Here is a 24,499-nt window from a genome sequence, read left to right as displayed (position 1 = left end):
TTAATTAATTAATAATATATTAAGAGAATTATAATAGTTTTTTATAGAGACTATTAATTAAATAATTAAAATAATATAGCTAATACCTATTAATATACCTTTAAATATAATTAAAATAACTTTCTTAAGAAAGTCTATAAGCTTTATAAGGGTATAAAAAATATATATAATAAACTATAAGTAATAATATTAAATAATAGCCTTAAGAGTATTAAAATAAATATATAATATAATAAACTAATATTAATTAAATTTATAATCTTTAATTATAATATCTTTTTTTTATTTAGCCTTTTTTTACTTAGTTATAATATTAATAAAAGGTTTAATTTTATTAAAAAGAGCTTGTTTTATTAAAAGCTCTTAAAAAAAAATATAAAAAAAGAGAAAATCTTATTAGTAAAGATATAAAATTTCTTAAAGACTTATAAGATAATAAGCAGCATAGGGTATAAGTTATAATGCATATAATAACTATAAAGACCTTTTATACCGCTAAATAAGAGGATTAAAGAAGTCTTGCTATTTAAAGGGATTAGTTCCTAGAATTAGCGTCGGAGTTCTGCCCGGATGTAAGGGAACAATATTAGTAATACTTATTTATCCCTCACTGGGCCTCTTAGAAGTCACGGGTCCTTAGAGAAGGCACGGATTTCCAAAAGGGATAATGGTGAGGTAAGAATTCGATGGCAAATTATCTAGTCTACTTAGGGGTTCTTATAGGAGATTTCCCTAGGAATTCCCTTAGGTTTCCCCTGAGGATCCTTTAGGGAATTCCCAGGGAATTCCCGGGGATTTCTCTGGGAAGTCTCTGGGAAAGTGGGTCCAAATTCCGGGGAATTCCCGGGGATTTCCCAGGGATTTCCCGGTCACGTGGTTCCCGGGGATTTCCCTAACACCGGAGGCAGATAGAGGTTAATAGGTTTAATTAATTAAACGTATTTAGTTAAATATATAATATATGCATCTTAGGTTGTATGAATATATAAATAATAGTAATTTTAATAGTAATTTAAATAATAAATATTATAAAGATATATATATAATATAAGTCTTAATAACTTATATAAGTATTTTTTATAAATAATATATATATTATATAAATTATAATTATAATACTTTATATATTAAAAAGTCTTTTATAACTTTTAAAAAAGGTATTAAAAGTAATATTACTTTTAATATATAATAATTATTAAGCTCTTATAACTTATAGCCTTATAAGGGTTAATTATATTATTATTTCATAACTAGGATAGGTATAAAGAAACTTTTAACTTAAAATAACTTAATAACATTATTAAAAAGCTATTATTAAGCTAAAAAGTATAATATATTATTTTAATAAATACTGTTTTTTTTATTATAACTTATAGCTATTTTAAAAAGTATAAATTATTAAAGCCTATATTTCTTTGTATAATAATAGCTTTTTATTAATAGTTTGTACTTTAATTATTTTTTATTTCATTAAAATATAAGGTATTTATAATATATAAAGTAATTATAATACTAATAAAATTATTAATTATAATACTTTTTTTATTTAAAAAATAAATAACCTAGTATTAATTAGCCCCCTAGGTAGCCTCTAAGCTTAAATTATACTTTTATTTTAAAATTAAGTTAAGTAGGTTTTTTTTATATTTTTTTTAATTAATATTAAATACAGAATAAGTTTATAAAATTTAACTAAGTATTTTCTTTTATTACTAATATATAATATATATAATAAGTAAGTATTATAATTAAATAAGTATAATTTCTTTCTCTTTAATATTTTACTTTTTACTTAATTAATTAATTCCTAATAACCTAAGATATTTATTATTATTATTAAAGCTAAAATCTTTTTTATCCTTTAGGCCCTTTAAAACAACCTAAAGCTAAGTATTTAATATATTATAAAGACTTACATAGTCTTTAAATATTAGTTATATTATTAATAAAAAGGTATTTAATCTTAATATACTATTATTTAGAAATTATTTATAACTTAACTTTATATTACTTAAAATAGGGATTAAAGTATCTTAATTTATATCTTAGTAATTTTAATAGTAAGAGCTCTATACCTAAAGCTAGAGGTCTTAATAGGCTTAAATTAATAAGGTTTATTTATATAATTATTAATAGCTTTAATAATACGCTAAAGCTAGCTCTATTTATAATAAATAGCTTATATTTTAACTAACTAAAGAGGTTAAAATCTAACCCCTTTATATAGTAGCTCTCTCCTCTAATATTAACCTTTTAATTATAATTCTTAATTACTTAAAGACGTTAAAATCTTAAAGGATTATGTTTTTATTATTCTTATAAGAGGAGATTTAATTATAACTAACTAGTTAATTAATAACTAATTAACTAATAAATACTATATTAAGAAGATTATAATAGCTTTTTATAGAGACCTTTATTAGATAATTAAAGTAATATAGCTAATAATTATTAATATATCTTTTAATATAACTAAAATAACCTTAGTAAGAAGGTTTATAAGCTTTATAAGGATATAAAAAATACTTATAATAGGCTATAAGTAATAATATTAAATAAAGGCCTTAAGAGTATTAATATAAGTATATAATATAATAATTTATTATTAAAACTTATAATCTTTAGTTATATTTTTTCTTTTTACTTAGCTTTTTTTTACTTAATTATAATATTAATAAAAGGTTTAGGTTTCTTAGAAAAAAGTTTTTTTTATTAAAGGCTTTTAAAAAAAAGCTATAAAAAAAGAAATATCTTATTAATAAAGATATTAAATTCCTTAAGAACTTAAAAGATAATACCTAATATAAAGTATAGGCTATAATACTAATACTAATTATAAAGACCTTTTATATTACTAAATAAGAGGATTAAAGAAATCTTATTATAGCTAGCTAGGATCTAGCTATATAGCTATAGGCGTAATTATATTAGGAAATAGAGGTTATTAGCATTATAGGTTCCAGAGGGATTAGTTCTTAGAGTCGGCGTCAAAGTTTAAACCTAAAAAGAGTTAGCGCGAGGGCTTAGCGCTAGACTTAGAGGTAGATAGAGGTCTATAGGTTTAATTAATTAAACCTATCTAATTAAATATATAATATATATATCTTAGCTTATATAAATATATAAATAATAGTAATTTTAATAGTAATTTTAATAATAGATTTAGAAATTATATTAGCTATTTAATCTAGAGAAATGGATATTTATTTTATTTTATTTTTAATATAGATTTTTAAAGATTTCTCTCTTAGTTCTATAATATAAAAGAAGTAATTAATTAATTACCTATTAATTATAATATATTACTTATTAATATATATAAAGCTTTAAATTTTATTAAGTAATACTTAAAGCTTAAAATATATTTTTTTTATAAATATAATTATTAAAAAGTAAAATATAAGAATTTAATTATTATTTATAATTAATATAAGCTTATAATAAATATAATTATAAAATATAATATTTAATTAAATAATATTTATAATTTTAATAAAATTAGCTTTATTATAGGTATAATTATAAATAAAATACTTATTATTAGCTTAAAAAGGTATTTAAAGCTAAAATTAATATAGCTTAAAAACTAAGAATAAATTATAATAATTTAAATAATCAATATAAAAAGCTAAGTAATTTAATTATTTATTATTAATACAAATTAATATTATTTTATTGATTAATATTAAAAAAGTAATCTCTTAAGTAATTAAATTATTATAGTAACTTAAAATAATTAAATTAATTATAAAATGAATTTTAAATAATTAAAATATTTTAATTAATATATAATTAATTAATTAATTAATTTTTATTATTTTTTAATACTAAATAATTATATGAATAAATAATTAATTAAATTTAAAAAATATTATAAAAAAAGTTATTTAATTTTATATATTATTTTTTTTTTATTTTTTTTTAAGTTCTTAATATTAAGTATTTTAATATATTAAAATAAGCTTATAAGTAAGAAATAAAATAATTAATTAAATATTTTTTAATTTATATTTTAAAATTAATTTTTTTTAATCTTTTATATAATATATAAGGCTATTATAATAAAAAGAAATATTAAGAGGGCTTTTAAGAAATCTAGCTTTATGTCTTTTAATTTAGAAATTATAATCTTAAAGCTTAATATATAATTATAGATTTTAATATTTATTAAAAAAGGAATTAAGCTCTTAATTCCTTAGATCTTAAGGACTTTAAAGATTATATTTAAGGCTAAATCTTAATTTAATTACCTTAAAAGAAAAATTAAAAGATATTAAAGTAGCTCCTTAGAATTAATCCTTAAAGCCCTAAGGTCTCTTAAAAAAATAAAAGTAATTATATATTAAATTACCTTATTAATTATTAAAAATAAAAACCTTTAAAAAATAAATATAATACTTAATAGATATTAAAAAATAAAAAAAATCTAATTATAAAAAAAAGAAGTTATAATAATAAAAAAAAAAGGTAAATAATTAATTAAATAAATATTAAAATATAAATAATAGCTAAATTATTAAAAATTAATAATTAAGAGAGATTAATATAATTAGATATTTAATATTATAATATTTATAATAAGCCTAGTTATAATATAAAGGCTTATTAAGTAATAATTAAAATATCTAAGGAAAAATATAATAACTAATTTTAATTAATTAATTAACTTATAGTATTTATATTATAATTTTTACTTAAAAGACTAAGAAAAATATAAGACTTACTTAATTATAATACTTATTTATTATATATATTATATTATTAAATATCTTATTATTATTATATTTTAATATAATAAAATACTTGTATTAATTACTTATATAAATTTTATTAAGTCTTAAGGCTAAGAAGAACTTAATTTATATACTATATATTAGGGCTTTCCTAAAAATAAGCTAAGCTCTATTACTTTAAAACTACTTATACTTTAAAATTACGTATTTTTTTCTTATTAATATATTAATCTTTATTTCTTTTTAAATTATTATTTCTTATGTAATATTAAAGCTATTATAATAATTTTAATATTTTTAAAATCTACATATTAAAATATATTAAAATTAATATTTAAAATATATTTTAAGAAGTTTATAAGAATATACCTATATAAAATACTACTAGGTAATATATTATATTTATCTTAACCCTTTATAATTATATTTCTAAGGCTTAATATTATAATTTAAGTTATAAATACTTTTAAAAGCTCTTAGTAAAATAAAAAAAGTATTTTATTACTTAAATTATAGCCTAAGATAACCTAGGCTTTATATTAAATTATATATATATTATTAATTTTATAAAGTATATTATTTAATTTAATAATAATAAAAATCATTTTATGGTTTATTAAATAAATAGTTTTTTATAGTATAATAAAAATATAAAGGTCTTATTAGGTTAGAGACTTAATTTAACTTAACTTAATAAACTATTTATTTAAAATATTCAAAGTTTTTTATTTATCTTATTATATTAAATATTAAAAAGATTAAATAAGAAAATTATTATAAAATAAATAAAATAACTATTCTAAAAAGATTTAAATATAATAGCCTTATCTTAGGAAGGGCTAAGAAGTCTTATATAATTATTTAAAATCCTAGCTTAATAAATTAAATATTAATTATTAATTATATCTTAATTATGGAAAATGTCTTAATACTATTAATTATATATAAATGTTTAATGATTTAATAATCTTAGGTTTTAAAAGACTTTTATTTCCTTAATTTCTCAAAGTATTAAAACTTTATATATAACTAAAAGTACTTAATTAATAATTAAATTATAATATTATAGCTTAAGATGATTTTTATATTATAAATAAAGTTAATTAAAAAGAACAATAAGAGATTACATATTATTTATAGCTATAATAATTTAATTAATAATAAGTTTATATTTAAATATTTCTAGAATAATATATATATTTCTTTACTTATATTATATTCTTAATATTTTTTTTAACCTATTAGCCTTATAATCTATAACTCTATTAAATAATATTATTATTATCTTATATTTTTTTACTTTTTTTAATCTAAGTATATATCCTTATTAATAAATATCTATTTTTATAATATTATTCTAAATTAAAAAAAATAAAAAATAATACTTAAAAATATTTTATAAATTAAAAAGCCTTTAAATTTTAGCTAGTATTAATAATAAAGCCTTTAATAAACCTTATAATAATTATATTACAAAAGACCTTAAAAACTTTATAAAAAATCGCTTATTTATTATTCTTTAATTTCTTTATGCTTTTTATATTATTATAAGAGCTTTAAGCTTTATTTATAAATATCTTATTAATATTAAAGCTTAATAATATAATATAACTCTTTATAAGAAAAATTTTAAAACATATAAATTATAAGAATGTTATATTACTAAATTAAAAAAAAACTTAGGAAATTTTTTCAAGTTAAAAAACATATTTAAAAAAATTAAAAAAAAAGAAAAAACTTTTTATAAGTAATAATTAGTGGTTATAAGAATACTAGGTTTAATACTCTTATAATATTATTATATTATTAAAATTAGAATTATTTGTAATGCTTTAAAGAAGTAATATTTATACTACTACGTGGTTTCTAGGTGTGCGCGGTTTCTGGGTGGTGGGGCTTAGACTTCGGACTAGAAGCACCGGACGCCCCGAAGGCAGAAGACTTATCTAAAAGGGGTAATACTCGGACTCTGCGAGTCAAAGGCCCGGTGGCGTCGACTGTCCCCGTGCTTCCCCAGAAAATCGGTGCAGAGACTGCTGAGTCTCCCCGTGGGGAACACGAGCTACTGTACCAGCCGTGAACCAGCTCCCGCCTCTCACAACCTGGACGATCGTTGTTCTTCATTGTCTCAGCCGATCAGCTGCTTTGTCGATGCTTGGCGAGGGGACATGTCGGTCCGACAAACTTAATTCCTCCAGGTGCTCGCGTAACATCGCTCTTGCAGTCCAGACCAAGAACTGGTTTACCTCAATTTCCTCGATGCCTCTGTCCGAATAATTCCCCTTCGGTTCTGTGGCGAGACTATCTTCCCATCAGTCGACTGGGCCAAACAGCGTCGTTTGGAGTCGGCAGTCATCCCAAAGCCAGCAACACCACATTGATCGCCTTCACTTTCATTGACCACCAATTCGTATATATATGTTCCCCAGATCATCGAAAATAGTTTTCTCCAGATCGACACCACCCACCTCGATTCGGATTCGAACCTTCTTCAACATTGAATTGCCCGACACCACTCCCTACACGATGGAGAAGCACGATTCGCCCTCGGTCAACCAAGTTGAACTCGAGGCGACCTTGACCGAAGTTGCCAAGGTAGCGACAATCCATAACACCAAGCTCCAAAAGGCTGCTTTGGAAGGCACCGCCGATGAACACGAACTCAGCATTCGTGATGCCATCCGAGCCTATCCCCAGGCCATCATGTGGGCGCTTGTGTCGTCTACCTGTGTCATCATGGAAGGCTACGACACGAACCTCCTTTCCAATTTCTTTGCCTATCGTAAGTCCTGTCTCAAACGTGAAGATGCAAACTGGTTGCTGACTGCGAACGCTAGCGTCGTTCTTGATCAGGTACGGCCGATACGTGGGAGTTACTCCAGAGACCCCCACGGGATACCAGTTGACCCCGGCTTGGCAAGCCGGACTATCTCAGGGCGGAGGAGTCGGCTCTGTGTTTGGCTGCCTGATGTGCGGCTACTTGGTGTCCAAGTATGGCTCTCGACGGGTGCAGCTAGCAGCTCTGGCTGCCCTCACTGCCTTTATCTTTGTCGTCTTCTTTGCCCCCAACTTGCCCACGTTGGTTGTTGGCGAGATTCTCTGCGGTATCCCATGGGGTATTCTCGCCACAACAGCCCCGGCCTACGCTTCGGAAGTTCTACCACCAGTTCTCCGGACCTACATGACGTCGTATACGAATATGTGCTTCATCATTGGCCAGCTGATTTCTGCTGGTGTTCTCAAAGGACTCTCCACACGCACCGATGCATTGGGCTACAAAATTCCCTTTGCCTTGCAATGGGTCTGGCCCGTGTTTCTCATTCCTCTCATCTGGATGTCGCCCGAATCTCCCTGGTATCTGGTCAGAATGGGGAAGCTGCACGAAGCCGAAGAGTCTCTGCGCCGCCTACAGTCGCCAAAGGCCACCAACGTCGATCCTCAGAAGACACTTTCCACAATCATTTACACCAACAACCTCGAGCAGCAGTTGCAGGTCGGAACCAGCTACTGGGATTGCTTCAAGGGCTTTGAGCTCCGCCGTACCGAGATCGCTTGCGTCGTCTTTGCTGGTCAGATCCTGTGTGGAATCTGCTTCGCCTACAACAGCTCCTACTTTTTCTCCCAAGTTGGTCTCGGAACGAGCACGACCTACTCTCTTGCGCTTGGAGGAACCGGCTTGGCATTCTTTGGCTGTCTGGTCAACTGGTTCGTCCTCATGCCAAACTTTGGCCGACGCACGATTTACGTCTGGGGCATGGGCGGCATGTGTTTTGTGCTCATTCTCATCGGTATTCTCAACGTCTGGACTCACATCTCGGCCGTCGCCATGACACAGGCCTGCCTCACCCTCCTTTGGACTTTCATCTTTCAGCTGTCTGCCGGCCAGCTTGGCTGGGCGCTCCCTGCCGAAATGGGCTCGACTCGTCTTCGACAAAAGACCATTTGTCTCGCTCGCGACTCGTCCAACATTATGGGCACCATTGGCGGCACTCTGCAGCAGTACTTTATGAACCCGCAGGCGTGGAACCTCAAGGGTTATACTGGGTTCGTCTGGGGCGGTACTTGCTTTTGCATGTTTGTCTGGAGCTACTTCCGTCTGCCTGAGACCTGGAACCGCTCGTACCACGAGCTCGATATTCTGTTTGCGAAGAAGGTCCCGGCGCGCCAGTTTGCGACTACCGTTGTCGATCCTTTTGATACAACTGTCATTGATGGCATCACTGGCAAAATCAACAACGAGGCCGTCTAATTACTCGGTGTACATGCTAGGGCATGGGTTGATAGGAGCTGAGCGTGGATATCTTTGAGGAGAGGTGGGGGTAAGCTACCATAGTATAGCAAAGAATAAACCTTTTATTACTAGCTAATTGGCAAGCTTAATTATTTATTAATTTATTCCGGGTATTACTAAAGGTAAGCTCGTGACTTTAAATCTAAATATTAAACTATGATATGAATTTTATAGCTTTTAGTTATATTTAATATTGCTTTATATATAATCTGGTTAATTATTAACTATACATATACCCACTTAATTATATACTTATCTTAGACTTACTTTTTAATTATAAAGCTAAAAGTAAGTTAATTATATACTTATCTTAGGCTAATTAATTAATTAAAGACTAATAAGTAAGTTAATTATATATTTAGTTTATTAATTATATAATAATTATATATTTCCTAAGGCATAAACTAGTTATATTAGGTTTGTATTAATAAAGAGTTATTAATATTACCTTAAATAAAGGTTATTAGTTATATCTAATAATATACTTAAAGCTGTATTAAGGAATTTGCCGCGGAGCTGGAAACAAGGCACCAGAGTTTCATGATTACAGAAGCGCTGGAAATGGCAAAAGTGGTCAAGAACTGAGGATGGGCTGCTACCGATACGGTAGAACAGAGCTAACATCTTCCAAGAACCCAACGACATTCAACTAGGCATATCTAGCTCTGCCTAATCGACGAACTAGTTATATGGCAGCCGTCTGTCGCTCTTTCCCCTAACATAATCCTTGCTTCCCCAAACATGACGCCACTCCTCCCCATGTCAAACCGCGTGTTTCACGAGCACCGTGTTATAGGCGAGCTGTTGTCGTGCCTGAGGACCGGTCGATCGCCTGAATGGCTGCTTGTAGAGCCTCGTTGGCCTGTCATCTCATTAGCTCCGGTTCATCAACGTAGAAAATCTCCATGGACGCTCTTACTTCGTGATAGTACATCCAGTTATGCTTGGGGGCCCACAGGCTGCTGATGCGGGACTCAATCTCGGCGTCTGGCTCGAGCGTGGCCTTGATGTCCCCAAGTTCGCGCTCTGAGCGGGCGAAGCCATCCAGAACGGCATACAGCTCGGCGTAGTGGCGAGATCTCACGCGGTCAAATAATGCGAGCGCCGGGCCTAGGCCCCGGCCGAACCCATGAGCCCATTCGACGGCGCCCGCGAGGACCACAGCGTCCTCCAGCGCAAATCCTGCGCCGGCACCAAAGGCCCCCGAGAGAGGGTGCGAGGCGTCCCCGATCAGCACGACGTTGTTCCGAGAGATAACCGTCTCCAGTTTAGGCCCGGCAAAGAAGTCAAACTGCTGCACGAACGTGACATGGTCGAGCAGCTGCTGCACGGGCTGCACGAACTCGGTGAAGCTGTCAACGAAATGGCGCACGCTGGCCTCCTTACCCCACGACGAGCGGCCCTCGAAGTCGGCCTCGCTAATCTTCGTGGTGATCTCAAAGTCGTCACCGCCTAGTGGACAGGTATACACCCACTTGCCGTCGGTGCCATGCCAGAAGGTCACGGCGTTGGGGACTCCGTTAATCGCCAGCGCATCAGACTTACGAATCACGGTGCGGTACGATGTCGCCCCGGTGTATGCTATGCCATGGGACGGGAACGCAAATTGACGCACGACCTTGGAAACCGTCAGCCATATGTTACCTCGGTACCGTTACTTGACGTACCGAGCGAATGCCATCGGCGCCGACCAGGAGATGGACCTGGTCCCTTGAGCCGTCGGCGAACGTCAGCTCGATCTTCCCGGATGGGAGACGCTCAATGGTTGTGAGCTTTTTCCCGATATGGATTATGCCAGCTGGGACCTCTTTCAGGAGAGCCTGCTGCAGGACCGATCGCTGGGCGCGGCAAGGCTCCTGGTGTGGCGCAATATCGGCGGGCGAGAAGGCCTGGTCCACGAGCTGCCCCGTTCGGCCGTTCCTTTGGCTATTAGTTGGATATATTCCCGCCAAGGACGAATAGATAAGCAAGTACCTGTGCTGCACGACATGGCCATCACGGGGCCGGAACACGTCGTTGGCGGCGATGTGTCTTGACGCGCCGAGCCTCTCCAGTATCCTCCATGTGTTGCGCTGGATGGACAACCCGTTGCCGATCTCGCTGATCTCGGGCTTCTTTTCGTAAAGAACCACGTCTACAAAGGGGTGCTTGCTCAGTGCGATGGCGGCGCCGAGGCCTGCTGGGCCTCCGCCGACGATGGCCACTCGCAGAGGCTTGGCTATAGAAGAGTCGGCCATGGTGTTTTTAGGGGTCAGGGACTACTAGATGCCGATATCTGTGTCTTGATTGAGCCAGCCGTTTTATTCTGCAATAAATGGCTACCGGAGAAGACGGCGATTTCATAAGAGTGCCTATCCGATCACGGCAGAGAAGTGCCATGTCCTTATCGCCTGTCACCCACCGCGATGATGCCATCGCCAACCCTTGCGACAACTATCATCACGCAAGCAGACACGCTGCACTTGCAGGGCCTAGCAGCCGTGTAAAGGATCGCCAAGGCCCCGGGAATAGGCGGGACATGTTCGCTTTATCGTGCTGACGACTTTTCGGTGAATCATGACACAATCGCTAATTGACTTCTCTCCCCCCCTCTCTACTGGTGCCCGTTGGGCTCGAATGCTAGCTCCATGATAACTTTTTGCGCCTCCAGCTCGACGTCGTGTTCGCTTAACCACAGGTTGAGCAGATTTCTTTCCAGGTACCTGCGGGCCCATTCCTCCCCGTCGGCCTCGCCCACGTACCGGGCGTTCCTGGCGTCCAGCCCCATCTGTTGCTCGACACGGGCGAGGAACGGCCGCCGGATCTTCTCGTAGAGGTTGAGAGCCTTGTGGACATTGTACTGGTATGAGCCCCGGGGGGCTAGCCGGGACGCCTCGAGCGCGCGTGCGAGGGCCCAGCCGTCGCCAAAGCCCATTGCTGCGCCTGCGCCGTACGCGCCGGCGGTCGGATGCGCTGCGTCCCCTGCGAAGGCCACACAGCCCTCCCTGCTGAGATGTTCCAGCCAGGGGCCCGAGTCGAGCGGGTATGCCTGGATGTCCTCGAGCACGGCCAGAACCTCGACGACGATAGGGTCCCATGCCGCGTAGCCCTGCCGAAGCTCGTCCAAGCCCTCCCTCCCGATGGAGCGTTCCCACATCAAGCCAGCCGCGCGCTTCGATTCCTCAGCCTGGATGATAACCACACCATACATGCCCAATCCCAACTCGGAGAGGAACACCATCTGGCCCCTGTTATTGGTCCACAGCGATGAGTCGTCGTGCAGGCGGGTCCTGATCGCGGCAAGCCTTGATGTGGGGAAGATGGCGCGATATGCCACTGCACCTTTGTACCCGACTTGGTGGTCCGGGAAGAATTGTCTTCGTATCCCCGAGTAAATTCCATCCGCGGCCACCACAAGGTCGAAAGTCTCCGAGGGCTGGCTTCGTTCACGTGTTGCCTGGTCCTCCTCAAATGTAAGGGCGGCCCTGGCTGACTCGACATGCACACCAGTCACCTTGCGGCCGTAGTGGATGATGCCATCGGGGACATGCTTCAGGATCAACTTGAGAAGAGGCTCCCGATGCGTCCTGGCTTGGATGTGCTCATCCTTCAGGTCCTCCGAGGAGTACCGCCTGATGATGGCCTCGCCCGTCTTCCAGTGCCTCGTCACGTAGACGCCTCGGTCTGGGGGCCGGTACGCGATGGTGCTGACTTCGGATGCAGGGATCAGCTTCGTCAATACCTTGAGGCCAGTCACCGACAGACTAATCCAAGCACCGGCTGCGTGGGGCTTTGACGCTTTTTCAAAGGAGACCACCTTCACGCCTGGCAGCCTCGAGAGCGCGGCCGTAGTGAATGCGCCGACCAGGCCTGCGCCGATCACCCTGGTCTTGTCAATTTCCACATCCAACGCCGGTGTCTGGGGTGCAGGAGACGTACGCGATACGGAGCGAAATCTCCTGCGACGGATCGCTCTCGAGACTAGGGGAGTTGGACGCAGCTGTGGGCATCTTGGCTGTTGCTCTTGCCTGTCTTGTTTGGTGTATTTCTGATCGAAATGTGCTGGACAGTCCGTCACAAGTTACACAGCTTTTGTACTGGCTTGTCTGGCCTCTATGCGTGTGTCTTGCAACGAGCTTTCCATTGCTGGATATCGTTGCCTAGTGGAGGCCATGATAGATCAATTTTCCCCACAAGTCGAGTCATTACAAGGGATCCCACGGGTTATCTATGAGTCGCAGATTGCGTGACAGACTAGCATTCCCACCCTCCCGGTTCTCGCCTAGATGGCGATTAAGTTGAATGAGGGGACTATCGTCTGTTGGCCCCCTTTGGATAGCAAGACGGGTCTAACCCCAGAATATCCGAGGGTGCAGTACCGCGTATACTATCGCCATAGAGGCTTAAATCGCGAGCTAACTTGAAGAAGCCCCCGTGTATTCGAGGCACGGCATGGTATCGTAATACCACCGGCGCCTTATTGCTTGTATACAGGCCCTGGATAAGGCTGGGCACAGTACGGAGCTCTTACATAAAATGCCCGTTGCACAATACAGCCGCAACCACAGTATCCATCTGGGGCATGGTCAGGTTAACCACAAAGGTCAAGGACAGCATTGTATCATCTCGACACCTCATTGTTGAGCCAAGTATATAAGAATGTCGGCAGAATCTCTCGGTCTGGGATCGACGCTCAAGTGTGTCTTGTCAGTCCCCCTCTCCTCTAGTGCCCCGCTCGAGTTCCCTGTCCATCTCCTTGCCTTGAATAGTTCGCCCGCCCGCCATGTCTCTCGACATTGAGACGCACCCGGTCACTTGGTACCGCTCGAGCATCTTCGCCGCCTTCATCGTCGCAGCCACGGCCTTTACGCTGCCTGGCGTCTTTGGCGCTCTCAATGGCATGGGTGCGGGAGGTGGTGCAAAGCCGGAAATCTCCAACGCAGCCAACGCCATCGTCTTCGGTGTCCTCGCCGTCGGCTCTATTTTTGTCGGGGCCATCTGCAACACCATTACACCAAAGTGGACTTTAGTCGTGAGTCTCCCCAGATAGCCGCCTTGATTGATATGAACACAATGGCCTGACGTGGTATTCTGGCAAGGCCGGTACGCTTGGATATGTTCCATATGCGGCTGGATTCTATGTTGTCGACAGGTACCAGAAGGACTGGCTACTCCTCTTCGGCTCTGTCACCTGCGGACTGTCAGCTTGCTTCCTCTGGGTTGCGAGTGGCGCCATCCTGCTCGGATACCCCGAAGAGAACCGCAAGGGCATTGCCAGTAAGTGATCCCTGTTTGTCGCATCCTGTGCCAGCACCATGCTCACCACAGCATCTAGTCTCCATCAAGTTTGCCCTCCAGAACCTCGGTGCCTCCATCGGTGGCATCATCTCCTTCGCCCTCAATATCCGCCGCGCGTACCGCGGCTCCATCAGTAACGCTACGTACGTCGTTCTCATCGTCATCATGTGTCTCGGGCTCCCCTTCGCGCTCTTTCTGCCCAAGGCATCGCGTGTTGAGCGCACTGATGGGCGAAAGGTCATCATACGAAAGTCGCCCTCTTTCCTGAAGGAGTTCCATCTCCTCGCCAAGCTCATCCGGATCCCCACCGTGCTGGCCATTGTACCACTCATGCTGTACGCGCAGTGGTTCCTCAGCTACCAGTGGCAGTTCAACTTTGCCTACTTTACTGTGAGGCACCGCGCCCTCAACTCGATGCTATTCTACATCACGGGCCTGATTGCCGCTCTCCTATTTGGATGGCTTCTTGACTGGGAGCGCTTCACTCGGAAAACCAGGGCAAGAATCGGTTTCATCATCCTGCTTGTCACCACAGGTTCGTCGTGGATCCTCGGACAGGCAGTTCAGGTGCACTGTTCCAAGACGACACCCACTCTCGACTGGGCCGAGGGTGGCAGCGCCGGGCTGGGAACTTTCACCTTCCTTTGGTGGGGGGCTGTTGATCCTCTGTACGTCTAGACAGGCCCCTCTTCAAGACAATTGCATGCTGACCACAGTGTAGGGTCATGACTTACATGTACTGGCTGGCGGGAAGTCTCACGAACAACGTGAATGAAGCAACCTTTCTCACGGCCCTCATAAACTCAGTTGGTTGTGTTGGCTCGACTATGGGCTTCGTTATCTCTACCATGAAGTTCAGCTACAACGGGTCATGCGCCATTAACTTGGCACTCTTCGTGCTATCAATGCCGTCGCTGAGCTGGGTGGCCTTCACCAAAGTCTCAGACACGTCGCATGGAGGTAGTCTTACCGGCCTGGCTGACGCAGACGCAGCTGCTTATACGAGCGAGGTTAATATTGTTGACACTAAAACCGCTGGGATTGTTAGTGAGAAAACACTGTGTTAGCATTGCGATATGATGCTATGATGTGTTGACAATGTGTTCTTTATTATAGGTAAAGCCCGGCCCTTGATGGGTTAACTAAGCCAGAAGATCGTTAGTGAGGAAAGTATTTCTACAAGATAAATAAGGGCATCTCTTGTCAGAAGGATGGCCAATGCTTGTAGATCACTTTAATCTATGTGTATTTTTCCTTGTTATAATATCTCGAGGTCCTATATATATAGATACATCCTTACCCCTCAATTAGTGCTTGTGCTATATGCTCCTAGAATAGTAGTTATACTTCTAGATAGTGGTCTCTATCCCTTATCGTGGGTATCAGGACATTAGGTACCTCTACTACATCACCGTACAAGCAGCTACCGATACTGCTACCCACATTAGCATGCATACCCTTCAGCTTCCGAAAGCACATGTTGGAGCTCTTACCGATACCGATAACACCTGACGCTACCCCCGCGGCAACTCCATTCATTGTCCCGTTCCAGAGATTGTCTGTCTGGCCGTGGAACCTCTCGTACGCGTCCTGGCTCTTGAGAAGCCTCCTTTTCAATTCTTCGATCTCCTTCATGTCGCTGATCAGTCTATCCCTGTCTTCGCCTTCTCCAGTCTTGCTTCGTACCGGCCGGTGCGAGTTGAATAGCTGTTGACCTCGTGCCCCTGTTTGGTCTTTGTGTTGCCATTCTGGTTGCTTCTGCTTTTCCTGTCTTTGCCCTTGTCGGGGGGCCTCTCGGTGCCCTTGAGCTTCGTCCTTCCATGTCTCCTCTCTCTGCTCCAGCAGAAACTTCTCTATGTTCCTTATCCTCTTCTCCTTCTCAGAAATCTGGGCGCGGAGACTCCTATCCACATTTTCAACCCGCTGTCTCACAGCCCTCTCCTCCTGCTTGTGCAAGTCTCGCATCCACTTCTTGAGCGCTTGCCTGCTGTGGTCCACCACCTTGAGTCTCTTGTCAATGTCCGATCTCTGTTCCTGTAGCTGGGCAGCATATGCCACGTTGACCCCAGCCAGCCGGCTCTTGATGCTCGCCTCGAGTTCTATCATTTCTTTTTTGCACGCTGATCGTGCCTTTTCGAGATCCTCGGCGACCGCGTTGCCCGCGGCTGTCTCACCCAGCCATTTCTTCTCGTCGACCATCTCCCGTTGCAGCCGGAGAACTTCAGGCGCACGTCTCTCCAGCCGGACCACGAGATGGCTGGTAACGTCCTGGGCAGAGGCTAGCCTCTTAGACGGGCTCCTGCACTCTGTTTGACCATGGCGAAACATAGTTGCGCCCTCGGCGACCAAGTCACCAAAGTACCTATCGTTGGTCATCATGTCATTTTCCCGATCCTCAAGACTCTTTGCTTCCACATATGAAGTCTCCTCGGGCCACATGGTGGTCACGATGGCGAGGTTCTCGTAGGATGAGAATCCACACACGGCCTTGATCATGTTAATGTTTCGCAACGCTGACCCTGCCATTCGGTTATCTGAAATAGGATGTAAAAAAAACCAGGCCGTGTATGCGGACACCATTTACATACGAGGCACTGAGGTAAGTAGCCAAGATACGAAGAGTGTCGATGTCGGGGCGATTAGTGTCATTGAAACCGGGGGTGTCGACCAGGTAGACCCGCCGTCCATTCTGCGTGAAGTGGAAGACATCTATGGACCTGGTGCCTGGGCGACTGTTAGGAAACTTCAGTCGCTATCAACTCCAAGGATAATCTTGCATGAGTTTAATCCGTGGCCGACGGTGGCATCTTTGCCTGTACATCGGGAGATGAAGGTGCTTTTGCCGGAGCCTGTTCTCCCCAGAACAAGAATAAAGACATCCCTCGGGTCAGGCTTGGTAAGACCTAGGAAAGCCGAGAAACGTCGGAATTCGTCGGCCAGTGTTCCTGTGTCTACTTCTGTATCCTCCATAGCTGACTGGAAGCTCTCTTGGCTGAGGCAACAGAATGAAGGCGAATGTCGATGGAAAATGAGACTGGACCCCCGTGACGTCTGTATACGTAGTGATGGTTTCTGTGAGAACAAGGGTCTGTCTGTGATGCGACGTAATGAATGGATCAGAGAAATGAGAAAGGTGGGCTAAATTGGAAGAACGACGGGAAAAACATGACACTACGCCAAAGACTACATGAAAACGAACGTGTAAGTTTTGAAGATGACGAAAACTCGAATATTAGGAGAGAAAGCCAAGAACTGTTCCGGGGAGTTCTTTTCTTCCCAATGAGAGGGGTTGTTCGCCAACGATCCGCCTGGGCATAAGCACAGCCTTCAAGGCGTTCATTCAGGCGAACGGCGCGGCGTTTTTCAAGCCCAGGGGCAGGGAACTCTGTGGAGAAGTTTGTGGTGTCTTCCAGTTCATTGGGTAGATATCAACTGGAGGGTGGCCAGATGGATGCACCTGCAGGTAGTACAGTAGATGCCCGACCATGAAAGCCTCCAGTGCTTGAAGCCCAACGAGAAACCGTTGCATGTGAGGGATCTTACCAAGAGATGTCGGCACATTCTTTCAAGGAATTCCGTTATTGCTCAAGTATCCATCGAATGGAATGGTCTAGTCGGCATCATTGATGGCCTTATGAGGTACATGTGCCCTTGATAATAGGGCCAATGCTCGCTGCATCCTTGTCTCCCCCCCTGGGTTGATTAACCAACTTGCAGAAATTCGACCCAATCGAGCACCGTTTGACTGCAGATGCTCTGATGCGCCTTATGATAGCATATGGCGACTCATTATGCCTTGCGGCCTGCGGCTGACCTTGTGACGTGTCCAGTGGGATTTGCACTTTCAAATGAGTCAAATTCGACGCCAGTTCCGGAGCCGAGCCTTCAATTCACAGTCAAGGAACTATAAGATCGAGGCATTCTCTCAGTAGCTGCTCAATCAAGTCAACTCGTGGTCGACGCCAAGATGACACCCAGTGAGCTGCATCGTTCCAATACTAGGAAATTCACGCTGAACTATGACCAGGTATTACCTACTCTACCTTCAACGTACCAGAATATAAAAGATTGCCGCCTCCCGAGTCTGCGGGCCCTCTGCGGACATCTGCCACATCTACCACCTACGAGCCACCAAGAGTCGAAATAGAAGAGTCAGATGACGATTCAGGAGGATCCGAATCTGATGCAAGTTTTTCGGATTCCGAATTGGAGGAGCATTCAAGTTCACCGCTACCAAAGTCAAAAGGCTTTCGCAATGGCCGGACTCCCAAGTGAGCGACACTGAATTCCTCTGCACCGAGGGCTTTTGTAACTTTGGAGACAGGCCGAGCGATGTCTTCATCGCTGTAATGGGCGTCACAGGGTCGGGCAAGAGCTCCTTCATCTCGATGTGCTCTGGGAAACGCGTCAAAATTGGCCATCGCCTCGAAGCTTGTGAGTCACTGGAAGCCATGAACTAGGGCAAGAGAAGCAGCAGGCGAGGATCTGACAATAACCAGGCACAACAACCGTTGATGTTTATCCATGCAACTTCTTTGAGGACCGCACCGTTTATCTCATCGATACTCCCGGGTTTGACGACACGGATAAGAGTGATAATGAGGTCCTCAGAGAAATCGCTGCGTGGCTCGCGGACTCATACTAAAACAAAATCTTGCTTCATGGCATCATATACCTACATCTCATTACCGACGTCCGGATGCAGGGCTCAGCCAAGAGAAATCTGGTCCTGTTCAGAGAGCTGTGCGGAGAAGACGCCCTCCAGAAGGTGATCCTTGCCACCACCATGTGGGACAAGGTCTCGGAGAAGAGAGGCTACCGAAGAGAGGCCGAGTTGATGAACACTCAGGAGTTCTGGGGGTGGATGGTTGATAAAGGAAGCGCGGTTCACCGACATTACAATACGCGAGAGTCGGCAAAGAAGATCATCGACCAGCTGGCCAACCACGACAAGAAGTTCGTCACAGATCTGCAGAGACAGCTCGTCGACGAGGGCCTCACGCTAGATCAGACATCGGCCGGCAAGGAGCTACAGAGCGAGCTGCTGAAGGAGAGGGAGCGATGGGCCGAGCAGCTCAGGCTGGTGCAGGCGGATATGGAGGCGGCCATGGAGAAAAACGACGAGGAGATGGAAAAGATCATGCGCGAGGAGCGCGACAGATACACGCGCATGATCGAGCAGGCGGAGAACAAGACGGCCGCCCTCCGTGTAACTATGGAGAGTCTCATTGCCCGGCGCGACGAGAGGGTCGCCCGCATGGAAAAGACGCTGCGGGAGCAGCAGGAGAAACATGCTGCGCACGGCAATCTGCCCAAGAGAGCAGCTGATGGCGGAGCCGTGCGTGGAAAAGCCAAGGAACTAAAAGAGGTCCCACCGGTTTCAGTCTCGTGGTTTGGAAGCGAGTTTAGTTTGACAAGCGGCAGAAGTTCCAACAGGTAAGTCATATTGATGACAGAGCCAAGCAAGTACTGACAGGTCTGGGCAAGCAATGTTCTTGTTACCGATCGACGCGCGCCTCCAGGAATCAAGGCAAGCGCCACAATAGTCGGGGAACGATTAGACGACAAAACCTCGTGGGTTGCGCGCTACTCAGACGAGTCCTGGGGTAAGCTCGAAACAAGCAACCTATGGTAACTGAAAGGTAGCTCCAAGAGCCGTCTGTCCACCGAGCATAATATTGCTCATCGGCGCCGAGGGCACAAACTGCGAGGTGTTCGCCCCCGTTGCCCCTGAACTTGCCGTCCAAGTGAGGATAGAACCGCTCAAAAAACTTGCTTCGTCCTGTCATGCCAGTTCAGCTGCTACGCGTACGACACGACCGTCACCGTGCTCAAGGAGGTGGTCAAGAAGTCCAAGAAGAAAGCCGACTGTGACATAAAGGCCGTCGCACTGGGGTATGGGACCAGTTACCTCATCTCGTACGGGTCAAGCAGGAAGCTGAGGTACAGGTGTGATCTGAAGAACTACTACCCACAGCTCCAGCAGTTTCTGGAAGCCAAGAAGCCGCTGAACGTACTTGTAAGCTTCCCCAGACGGTGGTGCCGTGAGCACAGCATCTTACGTTCCATCAGGCCGTTGCGCTCAACCCGCGCAGTAAAACCGACTACATCCTCGTATTTTCGAAACGCGATGGGGAGGCGGCGATTTCGTGGATCTGCTCAAGCAAGGTCGTCAATAAAGAGATACGGGCGTGGGCCAACGAAACAGGGGGCCAGGGAGGGGAATAGAGGATGGATGGATGGGTCACGGATTTCTATTTCATGCTGAAGGATGCTGCTTTGTTTAGGAAGAATATACATAAAAAGAGAATATTAAGGAAGATAGATACGTCTCGAGGATCTTATTAATATTGCATTCTAGGCTCGGGTTAGTACATATATAAATAACTAAAGTATACAAATACTCTGCTCACTATAAGGAGTAACCCAAAACTGCTAAGACTACAAAGTTCAGCAACCGAAATGAAGATTGGGATCTGGGAAAAAGTACATTGAGCCACCCCTACTTTAGGCGGCTCTTTGTGGCTCCCCTGCCGACAAAAAGCTCTTGGCAGGGCCAAATCATCGGTTCAAACGTGGCTCTGAAGCAGATTTCATCGAGTTGGTACGGAGTGTCTTTGTGCCCAACCCTGGAGGCGAGTGGGTCACTCACTCAATCCTTGTTCTAGGCAGCAGACGTTCGCTCTCTGACCAGCCAGAGTTGTCGAAACAGGGTAACAATCATGTAATTTTAAATTGGTCCCTCGCTTAGAGGGAGAGCCAATACCCTCTCCAGCCTACTTAATACAGCTCATAAATAGACAATGCCTCAACTTTGCATTGCCTCCTTCTCTTCATATCACCCTTCATCCCTTCATTGCTACCAGCAACATTCTACCCTCCATGTTCGGCTACATCCGCTACTCTTGGCGATGGCTCAAGAGTAAGCTCATGCTGTGCATGCTCCTTGTACTCATATGCTCGGCTTGCACCATCGTTCTTGGACTTGTCGAAGGTGTCTTCCTTGGTCAGTGGTTCCTACAGAGATCTCATGACACTGCCAAGTTTCTCGTACAAGATGCCGTATCAGCCAAGGCGTACAGCTGGCTCTCGGTCCCAGGCCGGGCTAGTTTCCTCGACGCCATTATTCGACCGTATTACATACAGCAACTACGGAACCCGACCAATTGGGTTGAAAAGTTAGGGCTCAAGAGGCCTACCAATTGGGATGCTGATCGGTTGGAGCAATTGGCCAGTCTCAGTGATCTTTACCGCAGACAACGTCGTCATTCATTCACACCAACATGGCACCACTGGATCTACGCTTCAGCTCAGTCCAAGCCTATGGAGGGAGATATCGACGAGTGGGACAAGGCCTTCAACGAGCTTCTTCAGTATCGAGACAAGTATGAGTTTTTCGGACGGTCCAACTTCCACTATATTACTTGCCCTAGGAACTTTCTTTGCAGTGCGTGGCGAATCACTGGCCCGGCGTTGCTTCATTTTACTACGGAGGTACCACCACAAGCAGAGCTGGCAGACAAGTCCGAGGCAAAGAAAACAAAGGTGGGGATTATGCCGAACCATGATCCTGTTGTTGTTCGCTTGTTTGAGCTACCCTTGCGAGATCCGGTCCTCCCTGGCGTGTTTCCCAGTCGTTTCGAGCAGATGCGATCCGTCACCGGCAACTTGTCTTTCTGGACCTCTCAGGAGCCATATTCTGAGGCTCTACAGTTCTTTCGACAGACCAAGAGGTTGTACAGCAGCATGGCCACTTTGCATCCTCGAACATACGGCACACTTGTCAAGATTGAGAAGTATTATCTCGAACTGCTCGGCCTCAGCGAGTCACAGGCACTCGGGTGCATTCAGTTGATTTCGACTGGCGTCTCGGCACTCTCGACGATAGCCGCAGCGCGAGCATGGAAGCTAGTTCATACAATTTGGGGGGCGCTTCTCGGAGACAAGGCCAAAAAAGGGTCTAAAGTGGTGGCCGATGGCTCCCGGCTTGTGACAGAGCCTGCCAGCATGGATCCTGTGGCTGGGATGTTGCAAGAATTCCTCGACAAGCTCACAGAGGAACAAGAGAAGAGTCTCATGGAGGACCCAACAGGCTCGCACATTTTGAGGAAGATCCGGACTGCCCTTGACGAAAAAAACTTTAATAGCAAGGACGAGGTGCTGGGCGGGATAATGAATGCACTGGGGAAGGACCCTGACGGGAAGGCCATGCATTCTAAGTAATGGGTGTCTGGTCTGTCCTTGTCTTGCTGACGATTGCCGAAGAGTCCTCACCTCTTGGACTGGGTTCCAACGAGAGTAGCTAGGTAAGGAGATATGGGTGTGAGTGATACACATGGTTGAATACCGACAGTGCAATGCGACACCTGGAGCCAACCATACCGGCAACGTATAATCGACATTCCCTTTGCGTTCGCACGTCAAAGGCGAGGTGACCAAGTATAGGGTTCGACGCAGCCCAGCGCGTGCTCACCCCGCTCTCCTCGATAAAGCTCAACTTCAAGCTAAACCAACTTGAGCACTTCTCGTCTGACAGGCAGGCAGGCTGTATTTAGTACTAGAGAGACCGCCTTTTGCGATAAGAAAGCCACAAAAAGGGGCGGTTATAAGAACCAATTATCATCGACCAAAGCCCCTATAGTGGAACCTACCCCGCCAATGACACTGGATCCAATGGGAGGATGACCCGCGCCGTGCTCACCAGCTCTTCTGTCTCCTCACGTCCTCTTAATATCATTTCCTCCTCATCCTCACGCCCGCAGTCATTCAGTATGAGCGAATCACCAACTGCCATTCCGCAAGGTTCATGGGTCCTTGTTACTGGGGCCAATGGCTACTCCGGTAGCCATGTGGTTATGGAGCTGCTCAAGCATGGCTTCAATGTGCGCGGTACAGTTCGGAACCTTGAATATAGCCAATGGCTTCTCGACCATCCCTCTGTAAAGCCGTTTGTTGATCAAGGGCGGGTAGAGCTGGTTCTCGCCGACACATCAAAGCCCGACGATTTCGACGAAGCCGTGAAGGGTGTTGCGGCTGTGATCCATCTTGCAATCGTCAGTGATATTTCGCCAGATCCCGATACGACCATTCCCGCAACTGTTGAGGCTGCCTTGACGGTATGCCGTGCTGCTGCCAAGGCCCCTTCTGTCAAGCGGTTCGTCTTCTCATCGACATTTTGGGCGGCCGTCATGCCGGTACCTGACGATTCGTCGACAATCACCAACTTGGAGACGTGGAATGAAGATATGGTAAAGGCAGCGAGGGCACCACCTCCGTATGAGTGGAGTCGTATGCTTCCCGTGTTTTTAGCTGCTAAAGTTGAAGCTGAGAAGGCAGTGTGGAAGTATGTGGAGGAGAATGAGCTGCCATGGGTAGTCAACTCAGTCAGTCCTTGCTGGATCCTGGGTGACCCGTTGCATGAAAGGCATCTTTTGCCTTTGCCGATGCAGCTCCTACAGCAGTTGTACCTTGGGAAAACAGATGCAATGCTAGACACCTCAGCTGGTGAGTCGGTCCGATGCCTCGCTGTTGAAGTTACTAAACTGATCACGACAGTGTCTACAGTATACTACGCACACGTCTCTGACGTGGCTAGCATTTACGTCGCGGCAACCATCGACCCAGATGTCAAAGGTTCACGCATTCAGGTCCTGGCTGGATCCTTAAACTGGAACGATTGCTTGGCCATCATGCGCACTGCATATCCTACTGTCGAGTTCCCCGATGACTTTGTACCCGGTAACCCTACTTTGACCTATAAGATTGAACAAGATATTGCGCTTGGGCTGCTTCGGAAATGGGCTGGGCGGGATTGGATTAGTCCGGAAAGAAGCATCACTGAGATCATTGACTTTTGTAAACAACAAGGAATTTTGGATTGATGAGGGATGAGGGCGAAGGGCCGTATACTGGAATGGCCCCCAGAGTTACGTGCAAGGTACCAGTATATCTGTTTTGTTTCTTATCAAGGCACCACTATTGCCTTTTATCGTGGGTTTTTATGACATTTTTTCTCAATAACACTCAATGCCCTTTGCCGAGGTAGTTGTCTTTTCTCCGTCTTTGTAGTAATTCCATGGAGAGCTTCTACAAGATATCCAGGATTTGTCACACATGCAAGTCTTGAGAACTTATTGTGATTTATAAAAGAAAACACCGCGAACGTCGGTGGTTAATGGACGGAAACCGCGTGTATGAC

The 24,499-nt window shown here is 42.7% G+C and overlaps 7 protein-coding genes across 7 annotated transcripts; 4 read left to right on the top strand and 3 right to left on the bottom strand.

Annotated features, from left to right (window-relative positions):
* Positions 1-7,259: 7,259 nt before the first annotated feature.
* On the top strand, positions 7,260-8,982 carry NCS54_00194500 (MFS domain-containing protein; the record flags this gene model as incomplete). Its single annotated transcript, XM_053147557.1, has 2 exons — positions 7,260-7,515; positions 7,571-8,982. 2 exons carry the CDS (start codon positions 7,260-7,262, stop codon positions 8,980-8,982), a joined length of 1,668 nt encoding a protein of 555 aa, XP_053003532.1.
* An 832-nt stretch (positions 8,983-9,814) lies between these two features.
* NCS54_00194400 (FAD-binding-3 domain-containing protein) lies at positions 9,815-11,261 on the bottom strand (the record flags this gene model as incomplete). Its single annotated transcript, XM_053147556.1, has 4 exons — positions 9,815-9,886; positions 9,944-10,642; positions 10,692-10,944; positions 10,999-11,261. The coding sequence occupies 4 exons, from the start codon at positions 11,259-11,261 to the stop codon at positions 9,815-9,817; spliced, it is 1,287 nt and encodes a 428-aa protein (XP_053003531.1).
* Positions 11,262-11,617: 356 nt separating this feature from the next.
* NCS54_00194300 (FAD-binding-3 domain-containing protein) lies at positions 11,618-13,013 on the bottom strand (the record flags this gene model as incomplete). The annotated part of the gene is made up of 2 exons (XM_053147555.1): positions 11,618-12,887; positions 12,943-13,013. 2 exons carry the CDS (start codon positions 13,011-13,013, stop codon positions 11,618-11,620), a joined length of 1,341 nt encoding a protein of 446 aa, XP_053003530.1.
* Positions 13,014-15,704: 2,691 nt separating this feature from the next.
* On the bottom strand, positions 15,705-17,271 carry NCS54_00194200 (Hypothetical protein; the record flags this gene model as incomplete). The annotated part of the gene is made up of 4 exons (XM_053147554.1): positions 15,705-15,736; positions 15,795-16,788; positions 16,886-17,025; positions 17,079-17,271. The coding sequence occupies 4 exons, from the start codon at positions 17,269-17,271 to the stop codon at positions 15,705-15,707; spliced, it is 1,359 nt and encodes a 452-aa protein (XP_053003529.1).
* A 997-nt stretch (positions 17,272-18,268) lies between these two features.
* On the top strand, positions 18,269-18,946 carry NCS54_00194100 (G domain-containing protein; the record flags this gene model as incomplete). Its single annotated transcript, XM_053147553.1, has 4 exons — positions 18,269-18,278; positions 18,329-18,572; positions 18,626-18,735; positions 18,801-18,946. 4 exons carry the CDS (start codon positions 18,269-18,271, stop codon positions 18,944-18,946), a joined length of 510 nt encoding a protein of 169 aa, XP_053003528.1.
* Positions 18,947-19,000: 54 nt separating this feature from the next.
* NCS54_00194000 (G domain-containing protein) lies at positions 19,001-20,529 on the top strand (the record flags this gene model as incomplete). The annotated part of the gene is made up of 5 exons (XM_053147552.1): positions 19,001-19,737; positions 19,789-19,907; positions 19,957-20,048; positions 20,096-20,320; positions 20,356-20,529. The coding sequence occupies 5 exons, from the start codon at positions 19,001-19,003 to the stop codon at positions 20,527-20,529; spliced, it is 1,347 nt and encodes a 448-aa protein (XP_053003527.1).
* A 2,489-nt stretch (positions 20,530-23,018) lies between these two features.
* On the top strand, positions 23,019-24,182 carry NCS54_00193900 (Rhodanese domain-containing protein; the record flags this gene model as incomplete). Its single annotated transcript, XM_053147551.1, has 2 exons — positions 23,019-23,805; positions 23,857-24,182. The coding sequence occupies exons 1-2, from the start codon at positions 23,073-23,075 to the stop codon at positions 24,180-24,182; spliced, it is 1,059 nt and encodes a 352-aa protein (XP_053003526.1). The 5' UTR covers positions 23,019-23,072.
* Between the last annotated feature and the right edge of the window lie 317 nt (positions 24,183-24,499).

This window comes from Fusarium falciforme, chromosome 1, assembly GCF_026873545.1.
Source record: "Fusarium falciforme chromosome 1, complete sequence".
NCBI classification, from domain to species: domain Eukaryota; kingdom Fungi; phylum Ascomycota; class Sordariomycetes; order Hypocreales; family Nectriaceae; genus Fusarium; species Fusarium falciforme.
The sequence above is the reverse complement of the archived record's forward strand: the minus strand, read 5'-3'. Positions and strand labels throughout refer to the sequence as shown.